Below are 14,013 nucleotides of genomic sequence, written 5' to 3' on the forward strand. Positions count from 1 at the left end.
ATGAACCCTGTTCTTGGGTTGGCTAAAACGTTGGCCAATAAGATCGTTGGGGGAAAATACCGACTCGCGGTATAAAACTACTTTGAATATTTGTTAAAAAATTATCACAAAGGTTTCGATGAGTTTCATTAACGTTTTATCATTAAAAGGCGAATGAATTCAATTTGTTTGAACCATTCACACTCGCTTTAAGGGTATATACTTCAAACTTTGTCTCAAAATAGATCCGATGAAAAGTTTCTTTTAGTCCCGCAAAGCTGTACTTACAAGTTACTTCTTAGACACTCTTTCATTCATTGGTGATTTTTGCCCTTCACTCCGATTTAGTCTTAATTGTTTAAGATTGGGGAAACTTGGGGTACGCCACCAACCAGCTCTAGTCTAAGAGAAGTCTTGCAGGGTTGATACAAACCTGCAAAATGTCGGGGAAGTAAATTGCTGACTAAGACTTCAGAGAAAGTTATAATTTTCAGTCAAATTCACAGGAAGTTTGTCTGGCTTAAAAGGGTCACTCAAACTAAAAACTGGGAGGAAAAAGTTTACATGGAGTCGAAATGGTGATCAGATCTCTGTGACAATTTTTATCTCCCAGAGTGCTTTGCGCACGCCCCTACCCTTCAGTAGACGATTGTTAAGTGCTGCAGCGTAGCAGCCTTGTTTTTGTATGAGAACAATCTTCTTCTTTAAGACACAGGGGGCATCCTAGACGTTTCCGTACCGTACTACTCTACCACAACGCTGTGCATTCTGGGTGTAGGACTTCGTTTATGCCATAGATGGGGGTACAGAGTGCAATTTTATAGGTTTCCATCCCTCTCTCCTGCAAGCTAAAAATAACCAATCTTGTTATCATTTATTACTCCAAAATATAAACACACCTTCAGTTACTAGGTGGCATTGCATTGAGAAACATATTTGAAAAAAAAAAACCGGAATGTCAGGGAAATCTCTTTTCCAGAAGTTCTACGAACCCTGATTGAGTGACGAAAAGAAGTTAAAAGTTGCCAGCAAGATAGCTAGCTATTACACCTTACAATTTTTCTTACGGTATTGTTAAGCCGGCAAGTCTAACATCCAGGAGACGGGAGAATAAAGTACAATAGTGTCGGTTAACACTCGGAAATCGGGGAAACTCAATCGTAAACTAGACGGGGGAAACGAAACGAGCGGTGTCCTTTAGAAAATGTCCTGATATCACGACGCGGATGGGAATTTGTAAAGTTCTTTTCAAAATGTCTCCGATCCCTCCCTGCCTGCCTGCCTTCCTTGGTACAACCAAAGAGAATGTACCACAAAAGGAGTCGAGTCGGAAATTGAGCATTAGTTTTTAGTAACCCCGCCCGGAGTTTAAGGGTTTTAATTGTAGTGAGTCACGTGACAGGGTGATTCACGTCGGCTGTTAAGTAGTTTAATATGATTCAAGCAAGATTATATTAAGATCATTTGAGAGTTTAAATATAAAAATCAGAGCGAAACGTCTCATTGTTATCTTGTTATTTTCATTATTTTTGTTCTGACATTTATTAAAAACGTGCTGTAAATTATTTATGTCTACGATGTATTCCAACCAATGATAGGCGTAGCGATGGCATCTTTTTGAAGGAAAGAGTTGAGCTAAACTTTCTGGGGCATAAATAGTTCATTACTGCTAGAAACGCTAAAATCGATAACTATTAATTCTCAATTTGCATGGGTAATTAATTAACTGTTCGCTTTTAATTAAATAAAACGCTCAGCGTAGACATTACCCCTGGAAGATTACATACCTGTTGGGCAAGCATGGATCGCTTTTTACAAGCAATTTCCTTGCAGCCTTTCTTCCCTAACAGGGATGGAATTTTGCCCACGGTTTTGTTAATTAAAATCTAATAGTTAATTAATTTGCACATTTTTGAGAATTATTAGCCATCGAATTGAAATTATTAGACGCGGGATTAGAATGCATAAAGCTAGTTGGAATCATTGTTTCCCCCATATCTCGAATGTTAATTTCTTTGCGGTTTTTGTGGGTCGGGCTTGAGAAGTTGAGGACTTACTATACGTCACTCGTCATAATTCTGACGTTTTTCTAACTGGGATTTCATTGGTTAGTATATAGCAACGCGAGCTTATGCGCGCGTTCAAGGTGCAACGCACAGCTAGGTAAAATTCGTCATACATAATGATTAGTCTAGCTCTCCTCTCACAGAATCCGCATACTTTGAGAAAATGGGTACAAAATTATTTCTAATAGCTGTATGTATTCCTGCTAGAAGTAATGAATGATATTGCCCGAGAAAAAAATACCTGGGAGGGGCTTCTGCTCCTCTTGATACATTCTCTTTGGTGGGCTCAACCAACTCGAAAATCGACTACAATTACTTTAACCGTATCGAATAGCATGGTCTAACTTTGAAGCACTCGCTCTTTTTGTGTGTGTTTGAAGATTATATCATGTCTGCCGCGGTTACGTTGACAGTTGAGTCGAAGATTTTCCATTGAATTTTCAAACTAAGATCAGAGTTATAGCCTAGGGTTGGCTGATCGTGTTTAACAAGTTGAATAAAACTGTAAATTGACTCTTTAAACGGGAGGTTTGAATGTATCGGTATCGGTTGCGTATACGGTACAGTGTACGCACTGAGTTTTTTCATTGTTATGGTCAATTGGAACAGTTTCAATTTTTGGAACTTTTTTTCTTAAGTGTTCTGAGATATAGCTAGCTACTGACCCTATTGAGTTGTTTAGAATTATAGTGACTCTACTTAGTTATTCTTATGACATACTTCAAGCTTTCCTATTTTAACCTGTTATTTCGTGGAAATTACTTAGTCTAATTAGCACGCTATTCTTAATTAACTGTCTCTGCTTTTGTAATTGCTTAACACCCATTTCCACGCAATCTTACTTGATTTTGTAGGCTTATGATATTTTATGATTGAACGTGATGGCCAGTAAGCGATCCGCAGTTGCTGTGGACAAGCGACTAGTCATGTGTTCGAATCCCGACCCCCACCGCTACGGTGAACTCGTCAATATTAAAAGTTATTATAGCGTTACTAAAAGATGGACAGGTTAAACAGCGAAAATTTCTTATTGCAGTTAATTGCTGTAGAAATAACCGTTTTGTGACAACACATCACAACAATCAGAGAATAATAAAATTTATATAAAAGTGTGCTGAACAGTGTTGCCAGTCAATTATGAGTGCAATTCAACCGCTCTCTACACAACATACTGTAAAGCTTGTTGTAGTATTGTTCGAATAGTTCCATTCAGTTATAATTCATTTGCAAACCTTCATTAGATGCTGTAATAACATATTACTCTCAACCTTGACTTAGCGCAGGGTTAAAGTTAAGAAAAGGGGTAGGAAATTTCTCTAACCCCTTAGTTTAGTGCACACTATCTATCTGTTAAATTTCTTAAATACCCCTATATTTTTTACACTGCAACGTTACACTATATTAATGGTGTATCAGGTAACCGTTTGGTTGGATTAACTTTGATTATTAGTGTAGTATATCACCTATATTATACTTGAGAACACTTTTCAATAAATCTTTCAAGAGGGCCAGGAGGAGGAGGGGTGGGGGCAGTTCTTGGCCTCTTTAATGTCCGAATTCTAACCCCTTTCCTCTGGTTGGGGCAAGGGGCCATTACGGGAGTTGGCGGGCGCTCGCGGTAGCTCGTTTTAGGATTTTATAGTGGGCCCCTGTACGTTCTCTTTAACGACTGCGAATGGTTTTGGGCCAACTACAAAAATTTGTGATCCGTGTGATAGCTTTTTTCCGCTAAAAGTGATGAACGAGCCGACCATTGGAGGATACCCGCACCCCGTGCCTGTCTTATTCTTTCCGATGCTGGATCCTGGAAGGCTGAAACCATACCTTATCTACTAACCTTCGATTCTTTTATAGACGCCCATACTATAATTTGCCCAAGACTCCAAAAGTAATGCCTAATTTTTTATTTTTCTTTCTTTTGGTTTCTGAGTTTTTGTAGTATCTATACAGGGTGCTTCTGTTTGACTAGTAGTCTTAGTGCTGATCGGTAATTCACCGGTGTCATTCGGTGTTATGTTATGCAGGGGCTTGACCTACCGTAGAAGTATATATTACTTCTCTTCGAGATAAGTGTACCACCACAAAGTGTGGTAATTGTAACATGATTACTCCCAACAACCAGCATCTCATTGGTTCTTAAACTCACGTCAGCGCGAAGTTATATCTAGTTTATTAGGGAGAAGGTATAAATTCGCCACAATTCCAACTTTATCTCCAGTCCAAACGTATAGTAGGTCCGGAGCTAATCCCCGCCTCTAAATTACAACCAGCATCTCATTGGTTCTTGAAAACTCACGTCAGCACGACGCGAATCACGAAAATTACTTATTTTTCGACTGAGGAGAGGCGAAATAGCCCAGCCTCCTTTTGCGTCCCCCCTTGTATTTTGAAAGGGGGACTGGGACTATGGCGCGCGAATATTTAGGCATCTTATACCTTCTCCCTAATATACTAGATATCACTTCTTGCTCTCTTAGTGCTTAACTATTTGCCAAATCGCGCTTATGGATTTTTTAGTCCTGTAACCTGTGGGATCTTTTGACTAATCTAATTTCCATATTAATCATTTAATAGCACCTCCTACCTCCTTAGAGGCACATTATAACGCGCGGGCCATTGTTTCTCGTGACCCCACTATCAGCTTTTGTATAAATGAACCCTTAAAAAATGAATAAAGAAAAGATGAGCGGAAAAAAAAATTAAAAAAAATGTGATAGATAATAAGAGATACGCCCACAAGTTTCCAAATTAATTATAAAGCACCTCTTCATCACCCCCCCCCCTTTTGCGCTCAAACCCGTTAATTTTTAATCAGGTAGGAGCCTCTTAAAGAAGTATAATTGAAACCAAGAGTAAGTTAACGTGAAGTGTAATTCGCATTCGCTAGGAAATTATACCTCTCATGCAGATAGTCTACTACTTCCAACTTTCTCGTGACGTCACACCCTCCTATCTCTTACCTCGGGTTTGGCGACCATATTGGAAGTCGTCATCTTAGGCCATAACAATTTATACTACCAATTTTAACGTCACCTACCCGTAGCTTCTCCCCTCTCAGTACAACTCTGTGAAAGGATGTAAACTGGTACTACGCCCACCATTATTTGGCCATGTTGTCGATGTATCAAATAAACGCTCCACCTTTTGGTTCGTGTGGCGGTTCGTTCCTACTATGCCCTCTGTATTAGTTTCATACTCCCACGTGATTTACTCTTGATGGTAGTAAGGGCTGAAGAAAAAATCGCGCTTGTATTTTCATGGAGAAAATTTTTGTGACGCTAAATGGATACATTATTAATGTCGAGTATCGTTATGAAAGAACTTTGAAGGGGATTATTGGCCACGCCCATTTAACGACCTTAACTACAGTTAATCAACCTGAAATGTCAGTGTGTCCAAAGTTATAGGCTATGTATGCACCTCTTTAGTCTTAACTTTGCATGCACTGACCATTTAATCTGAATCTGAATGTATATCTTTTAGCTCGTACACTCTTCAAGTCTAGTTTGTTTTTTGGGCTATTATGTTTCATAAGTCTGACACTGAGTTACTTGTACAAATGCATAGTGTGCAGAAGAGTGTTGCCATTCATTTGCGAGTTCAATTTAATTCAATCTCTATCAACACAACACAACACGACAGACTGAAAAGCTTGTAGAATTCTGTTCGATTTAGTTCCGGACCTGCAGGAGATTCTCTCACAAATTACTGGGTGTTAAAGTTAAGAAACGGGAAATACATATTGTGCAGACAAATGTTGCCAGTTATTTCCGAGTACATTTCAACCGCTATCTATACACAACTGACTGAAAAGCTTGTAGTATTCAGTTCGATTCAGTTCCAGTCCGGCAGGAGATTCTCTCACAAATTACTGGATGTTAAAGTTAAGAAAAGAGAACTATATTGTGCAGACAAATGTTGCCAGTTATTTCAGAGTACAATTCAACCGCTATCCACACGCAACAGACAGAGAAGCTTGTGGTTCTGTTCGATTCAGTTCCAGTCCAGCAGGAGATTCTCTCACAAATTACTGGGTGTTAAAGTTAAGAAATGGGAAATACATATTGTGCAGAGTGCAGACAAATGTTGCTAGTTATTTCCGAGTACAATTCAACCGCTATCTATACACAAGTGGTTGAAAAGCTTGTAGTATTCAGTTCGATTCAGTAATCATCGAGTTCCAAACGTGCAGGAGATGCTCTCTCACAAATTACTTTCAACCCCGAAGTGCAGTTAAAGTTAAACGGGGGAAGGCAATTTATCTAGCCCCCTCCCTTTAGTGCAAGTTATCTATAGTGGTGGAAAGTAACTATTACGCGATGCACTGGTTGTAGAGGCAGGCAACCTACAGTGCCTCTATCGAGAGAAGTTGTAAGTAATGACAGTACTAGAGACACTGCACGGTGGTGGGTCGACCCATCTCTTTTGAGTTGAGAGAGAGAAAAGAGAATTTAACCAACTAACCCCATCTTCGAGTGACTAAGGCTGCCAATCGATTAAGAGTTCTTCTATACATACAACTTGGCTTGATTTGCTCCTGAGAGCAGTTTACTGTATAGTGTTGCGGATTTTTTTAATGTGACGTCACATTATATTATAGGTCTATCAAGTAGCCCCTTTTTGTCAGTGCTAATATTGGGGTGGAGGCGTAGTTTTTCGAGCTATATGGCAACACTGCTTGTTTCCCCGCGAAGATTTTTGCCTAAATTATTACCAGTTGGCCTTCCTTTCGCTCGGTGCATATCTGACCAAGGCCTGTCGTGGAAACTACAGCCACTAATACTTGCTATCACCTAATATTGTAAGACTACGGCCAACCCCAGGAATACGGTCTTAACGAGTTGACCACTTGACCGTTTAAATCGCGCTCGTCCGAGCACGGATCAGGCTGAGAAATAAGGCGCTGACTGACCCTTGGGGGTTCTACTGGCCCTGTGGCCACTTAATTAGTTACAAACGTTCCAAAGTTAACCATTTTAAGTGGCCAATGTCCAGTTTTTTCTTATTAAAAGTGATTGGCTTCTATTGGCCCTGTGGCCACTGAATTAATTTCAAACCTTCCAAGGTTAATTGGTCAATGTCCAGTTTTTTTAATTAAAAGTTCTTGGGCTCTACTGGTCACATGTCCAGTTAAAAAAGACGCAAAAATCCTCTTCTCTACATCCTGGTACGGTCAAAGATTTATAGGTAATTGGGTCAAAGTTTCTTACCCTTAACCAATAAGTTCCGCTAAACTAAACGCGCTGTAAATCCACATGCGCGTATGACAAAATAACATTAACTCTAAATAGGTATATTTTTTAAACAGTAAGCTAACTGACCATAAGATTCTAGGCTTAATGTGGCGTAAGAAAAGGGTCAGTAGGGTTCATAAGAGTCTCCCAGCCCAAGCACTGTGGAAGGCAGGGGTGGTGCAAGTGGTGGGTGGTGCAGAGTGGTGCAGAGTGGTGCGGGTGGTGCGAGCGGTGCGAGGGGGGAGTCGATGGCGCCAGTGGAACTTTCGAGAAGTTTAATTTTATCGCAAATACTAAGATAAGATAAGGGATAAGAAAAATAAAAAATTGGAATTCAAATCAGTTCAATTCTAGTGTAGTTTAAAAATGGATTTTAACTTGTGGGGGTAAAACCCCGGAAAAGGGCGTCATGGAAAACCCGGGGAAAACCAACGCCATGGGAAAATATTCTGTCCCCAAATGAAACCCGATTGCGACATGTGGCGCCCCAGAAAACCCATTACTCACCCCCAAAAATGCACAGTTAAAGCTACAATGACGTAGAATATAATGGCACTATAAATAGCCAGACTAACCAAAGTAGAAAATCATTCCAACCTCAAAGTTCTAAGAAGGAGACCAACAAGTACCAGAAGACCAGCAAGTTCCAAAAGACCGACAAGTACAATGTAAGTAAAATATTTTAAAGACCGAGAGTAATTGTAAATTTAGTTGTAATTGTAAATTAACAATTTTGAATTGGACAGAATGTCCGCCACAACGTTCCTCCCCATATCGTCGGAAAAAGGCATCGAGGTTACGCCGGATCTCGACGTACGACTGGGGTGCCAAGATAGTTCTACGGGGATCACCCTAGCGGAGTCGGACTTCCACGAACTCTACCAAAGAAAGGCCGAAATATTAGCGTTTTTCGAGGCAAACGACGCACCGGGGACATCGTGGTTTTTCACCGGTTCCGAGACGAAGCGTGTAGAGTTGAGAACGTACCAGGGTCGCAAGATAATGGACATCAGGGTGATGTATCCCGGAACGGGTGTGATGTACGGCACGATGCTACCAACCAAGAAGGGCTTCGCGGTTGGATACTTCGCCACCGAGACGTTGATGTCAACCTATAACGACGTGGTTACGCTCCTCAACGAGGGAAAACGCGTGCGCGAGTTAATTAAAAACTGCATTCTCGAACAATTGCGTATAAATATAAAAAAATGTTGTTACGGGTGTGGTGTCGATCACCCATCCCAGACACAACACAATTGTTTAGATGGTTGGGAGATGCGTGTGGCCATGAACTATGAGACCGCGGTGGATAACTTGGATTACGTTGAAATATATAAAGTATTTCAAAACAAAACCTTTTTGGAAGATGAATTTTGTAAACGTGTGATAACAAAAATTATTTTTAAGAGCAGAGAATATTTATTAATAAAAGCTAATGGTATATGAAAATGTGTGTCATTCGTTAAAATGGACTTCAGCCTACAACACCCTTTTAACGGTCTTATCGCCGGGGCGACTCAGTCGGGGAAATCATTCTTTGTAGCTAATCTCATTAAGCATAGAGATATATGTATTACCCCGCCACCAGATAGAATAATATGGTGTTATACAGAATATCAACCGAAACTTTTCAATTCGGTATTGGATCACACCCCGTCAGTTGAATTTCACGAGGGTATATTAAACGTAAATCTATTAGACCCCAATGTCAAGAACTTTGTCATTCTCGATGACTTGCTTTGTGAAATTTCAAATAACAAGGATGTAACGAATTTGTTCATACGTGGATCCCATCATAAAAATACGTCGGTCTTCATTCTCATGCAAAACTTATATTATCCCGGGAAGGAAATAAGAACATTAAATTTAAACGCCCACTATCTGATAATATTCAAATCTCCGCGAGACAAATCGGCTATATTTCATTTGGCGAAACAGATATGCCCCACAAACAGTAAATACGTCATCGACGCATTCCATCAAGCCATATCTAGAGATTACGGGTATTTATGGGTTGATTTAAAACCAACCACGTCAGATGAACATCGGCTGCGAACGGGTGTTATACCGGGAGAAGAAGCTGCCGTCTTTGTACCAAAATGAAGAGAATACACACGCACCGAGATTTTTTAAAGTTTTTAACTACGTGCAATCCGAGTCAGAGAAAACACGCAATCAAACACGCCAGTAATGACTCCATCAAAGCCATCGCGGAGGGGTGTATAAATGTCCTACGCGGGAATGTGAAATTATCAGATGTTCAGAAGAAGCGACTGAGGAAATACACGCGAAAGTTAAGGAAGCTGTCTCAACAGAAAACAGTAGCGAAGCGAAAGAAGATTCTCTCTCAAAACGGAGGTTTTCTCCCACTTTTGTTAGCACCACTCTTATCCCTTGCGAGCACGGCGGCGGGTGCTGCCATAAGTAGAGCTATTAATAGAAATGGCTAGGAAGATGATTCTAGTTCCGGAGGAAGTTTATCGTCGATTGAATTCGCAACCCAAAATCGAACTTGACGAACACCTAGATACTAATGCCGTTTTGAATAACAGAAAATTAAATAAATCGCAAAAGATAAATTTGTATAATCATCTATTATCGAGCGCCGTTAACAAAAGAAGGAGGAAGAAAACGGTTAAGGCACCGAAAAAGAAGGACTGGTATCCGGAAATAGCTCTCGCTATTCCAGATACGCACCTCAAAAAGGCAATCGCTTTATACAAATGGATTCATAATAACACCAAGATTGACTGGACCGCTAATGGCGAACTGATATTCAAAGGTCACCCCATCGTCGGATCTAATATCGTGGACATGCTACACGAATCCGTCAGGGCTTTAAGAAATAAACCGAAAGACACTGTCACCGGAATAGACCACTTTTACGAACTGCTTTCGAGTGAAAGTGTACCGAAAACCTTAATTAAAAATGTACAACATTATAACATAGATAGTCTACCGAATATTGACAGCGTAAATAGTTCACCAAGTGTTGTGCATAAACTTGATTTTTTACCTCCATCTCCGGAGTCTATGTTCGGTAATGGAAATTGGATTACTTTGTAATAAAGAATGATATAAACGAATATACCATGTGCACATTCTTTCACAATTCATTCACACATCATCATGGAAGGGTGTAATGATTCAGCGCCCACCGGGGTTTTAACGTCCCTATATTTAAATTCACCCAAAGTTATTACGGCGTTGTTAATATTAGTAATTATTATAATTATTGAACTATTTGACTTCGCGTATTGGTACGCCCAAAACAACACGAACAGTACGAGACATGGATAAACTTGAAGAGATTTACTACAACGAAAGAGACCCGGGGAGTTACGGGGGCGTGCATGGACTATATCGCGCCGCTATCTCAAAGGGAATTAACGTCAACTTGAACGATGTTCGGGAATTTTTAATGCGTCAAGATACGTATACGCTACACAAACCGGCGAGATACAAATTCAAAAGAAACAAGACTATAGTGTATGGAATAGACGAACAGTGGCAAATTGACTTGGCAGACATGCAAAACATCAAACGTCACAACGACGGTTATCGATATTTATTATGCTGTATCGATATATTCAGCAAATTCGCGTTCGCAGTTGCGACCAAGGACAAAAAGGGTTCTACGATGGTAGCCGCATTTAGATCTATTTTAGAATCGGGCAGAAAACCCAAGATTGTGCAATCCGACCACGGCAAGGAATTTCTTTGCAAAGAACTACAAGAGGAATTTAAACGTAAGCGCATTAGGTTTTTCGCCACTCACTCGGAAGTTAAATCTAGCGTCGTCGAACGATTTAATCGAACTTTGAAAGCGCGCATGTACCGATATTTCACGCAAAACGATACGTATAGATACATCGACGTATTACCGGATTTATTGGAATCTTATAACAACAACTATCATAGATCTATTAAATGCAAACCGGTTGAAGTCACGAGTGAAAATTCCAAAAAGGTTTGGGATAACCTATACGGGCGTGTTGATTTTTCTCCCCCAGCTTCCTACCCCTTTGAGGTGGGCGACCTAGTTAGAATAAGCAAAAATAAAAGGACATTTGAAAAGGGGTATTTAGCCAATTACACGGAGGAATTGTTCAAAGTAACGGAACTAATAGCGAGGGATCCTCCAGTATATAAGCTCGCGGATCTAAACTCCGAACTCATTTCCGGTGTTTTCTACAAAGAGGAAATACAGAAAATTGGCAAGGATCTCGAAAACTGTAAATTTAAAATCGAAAGGGTTTTACGAAAAAGAACTAAACCCGACGGTACCAAAGAACTGCTAGTTCGTTGGCGTGGATACAGTTCAGAATTTGATTCTTGGGTGCAGGAAATCGAAACAAGATGAGTTTCTACATCACACTACCTTCCGACTCATCGACGCAATATTTCAAGAACAACACCATAAGTAGGTTCCGGACATATCTACCGGAACCCATTAAACTCGACGGATCCTTGTACGAAGTTGGACTGGCCGAAATCAGCTACCCGAGAACTTGGAATAACGTGAAACAAGAATGCGCGTTCATAATTCAGGATACAACTTACGATGGCGATGTCGGAACAAACCTCAGGAACCAAGAAGGGGAGTATAAGAGTGTCGCAGTAGACGCTTATCGAGAGACGCGTGACATAACCATATTTATCCCTCCTGGGTATTACGGTTCGGCGGAAGAATTATTGGAAATAATGTCAACCGACGATGATGGTCAAAAAATAAACTCTAGGGTTGAGTTTCATTACAACAAACCAAACCGACGAGTTGTAGTCGAATTAAAGGGAGCAAACCGAGTTCGTATCCCCCACGAAGTCGCCATTATATTAGGTTTCACTAGAAACCCCGGCGAAGACGTCACCGTGGATAAGTCTATGACCGCGCCATTCAGCTGCGACATGGATGCTGGGTTACACTCTATATTCGTATACTCCGATATAATTCAATGTCGATCGGTCGGAGACTCTGATGTTCCTCTTTTACGAATTATAAGTATAAATGGAAAGGATGGAGACACGGTCGAGAAGGAGTTTTCCAGACCGCATTATATGCCTATAGCGAACAACCAATTTCAAACCATCGAAATAAATATTATGAGCGAGATGGGCGTACCGGTACATTTCGAACGAGGGAAAGTTCACGTCACTCTTCACTTTAGACCTAGGAGACCCTGGACTCTGTTATAAAAGCGTCATGAACATTATTAAACCCCTCACTTTCCACACGTTTGTCGGGGTTGCAACATGTCGCCGTATAACTCGGGACACCTCTCCGTGGGAGATTATCAAAACTATTATCTGAATCAAATTGGACATGGGTCACTTCCCGTATACCGCGGTGTGGCCGTTCAAAGAGGTTACGGTCTCGGAAATATATTAGCCTCGGCATTTCGATCCGCCATGCCCATTCTAAAAAGGGGTGCGAAATTTCTCGGACGAAAAGCTTTAAATACGGGTGCAAAAATTGCGACAGACCTCACGGAGGGTGTATCGTTTAAAGAGGCGTTAAAAACAAGAGGAAGCGAAGCGGGCAAGGAAACGTTGAGAAAGGCGGCCGAAACAGTAACGGGATTAACCGGAAACGGTCGTAAAAGGAAGAGTACGACTTCGCGTATCGTCAGTTCAGTTCGAACCAGGAAGAAGAGAAGGTCGTACCCGTTGCAGCCCGATATATTTTCATAATGTCTCTGGCGCATCCAAGCTCTCAAAGCAGCATCAGCTCGGAATTGGATTTATTCCACGTACCGTACACCCAAACCGGAATATTAGGGAGTCAGTGGGTAGAGTATAACCCAACGTCCAACGTTAATGAAAATCAGGCAATCATATTCTCCATTACTGGAAACTCGGAAACATACATCGATTTGAAGAACACTCTCATTCAAGTACAAGTCAAAGTGGTAAAACCCGACGGAACGCTACCCAAGGCCGAAGTTCGCGATGCGTCAAATACCGTAGTAACGACCGCTGATAAAATTGGACCGGAAAATCTATTTCTAAGTAGCCTTTTTAGCGAAGTCCACGCGTCGTTGGGTGATAGATCGGTTACATCGTGCCCTCAACAATACCCATTCAAGAGTATGATTCAAACGCAGTTGACTTTCGGAGGACCCGCCAAAGAGAGTTTTTTGACGGGGGCGCTCTTCTACAAGGATTCATCGGGAAAATTCGACGATTATTTTGAAAATGAAGGGTTCGAGAAGCGTGCAAAATTCGCCCAAGAAGGTGTTATCGATTTAATCGGCATAGTACACGTGGATATTTGTCAACAAAACCGCTTTATACCAAACTTGATCGACCTTAATTTCAAGTTTATCAAAAGTCCCAACGAATTCTGTTTACACACGGATGGAACAAAGTGTAAGGTTGTATTCTCGCACGCGTCAATGTTCGTCAGAAGAGTCAGATTAACACCCGAGATTATGATATCCCACGCCAAAACCCTGGAAATGGCCACGATGAAATACCCAATTACTCGTACCGAGTGTAATTCATTTTCAATATCTCAAGGAAATAAAATAGCCGTGAAAGACAATTTATTTAGCGGACAATTACCGAATAAAGTAGTGATTGGCTTTGTCGATCAAAACGCGTTTTTGGGTGATTACAAAATGTCGCCTTTCAATTTTAAAAACTATGCGGTATCTCAAATCGCTTTGTACGTTGACGGGGTTAGCGTACCGCATAAACCGCTGAACCCAAACTTCAAGGATAACCTATACATG

The 14,013-nt window shown here is 40.8% G+C and overlaps 2 protein-coding genes across 2 annotated transcripts in view; both read left to right on the forward strand.

Moving 5' to 3' along the window:
• LOC149710142 (transmembrane protein 47) overlaps positions 1–14,013 on the forward strand; it is a 94,741-nt gene that overhangs the window by 11,192 nt on the left and 69,536 nt on the right. The window lies entirely within an intron of this gene.
• LOC149710143 (uncharacterized) lies at positions 7,544–8,728 on the forward strand. The gene is made up of 2 exons (XM_089859407.1): positions 7,544–7,947; positions 8,026–8,728. The coding sequence occupies exon 2, from the start codon at positions 8,027–8,029 to the stop codon at positions 8,723–8,725; it is 699 nt and encodes a 232-aa protein (XP_089715533.1). The 5' UTR covers positions 7,544–7,947; position 8,026; the 3' UTR covers positions 8,726–8,728.

The sequence above is a fragment of the Phalangium opilio genome, unplaced genomic scaffold, assembly GCF_054372755.1.
Source record: "Phalangium opilio isolate 3A_F unplaced genomic scaffold, DU_Popi_V2 ptg000011l_1, whole genome shotgun sequence".
NCBI classification, from domain to species: domain Eukaryota; kingdom Metazoa; phylum Arthropoda; class Arachnida; order Opiliones; family Phalangiidae; genus Phalangium; species Phalangium opilio.

What these genes read in the sequence shown, in the direction of transcription:
- LOC149710143 (XM_089859407.1), top strand. Translation starts at nt 8,027, where the DNA reads ATGTCCGCCACAACGTTCCTCCCCATATCGTCGGAAAAAGGCATCGAG.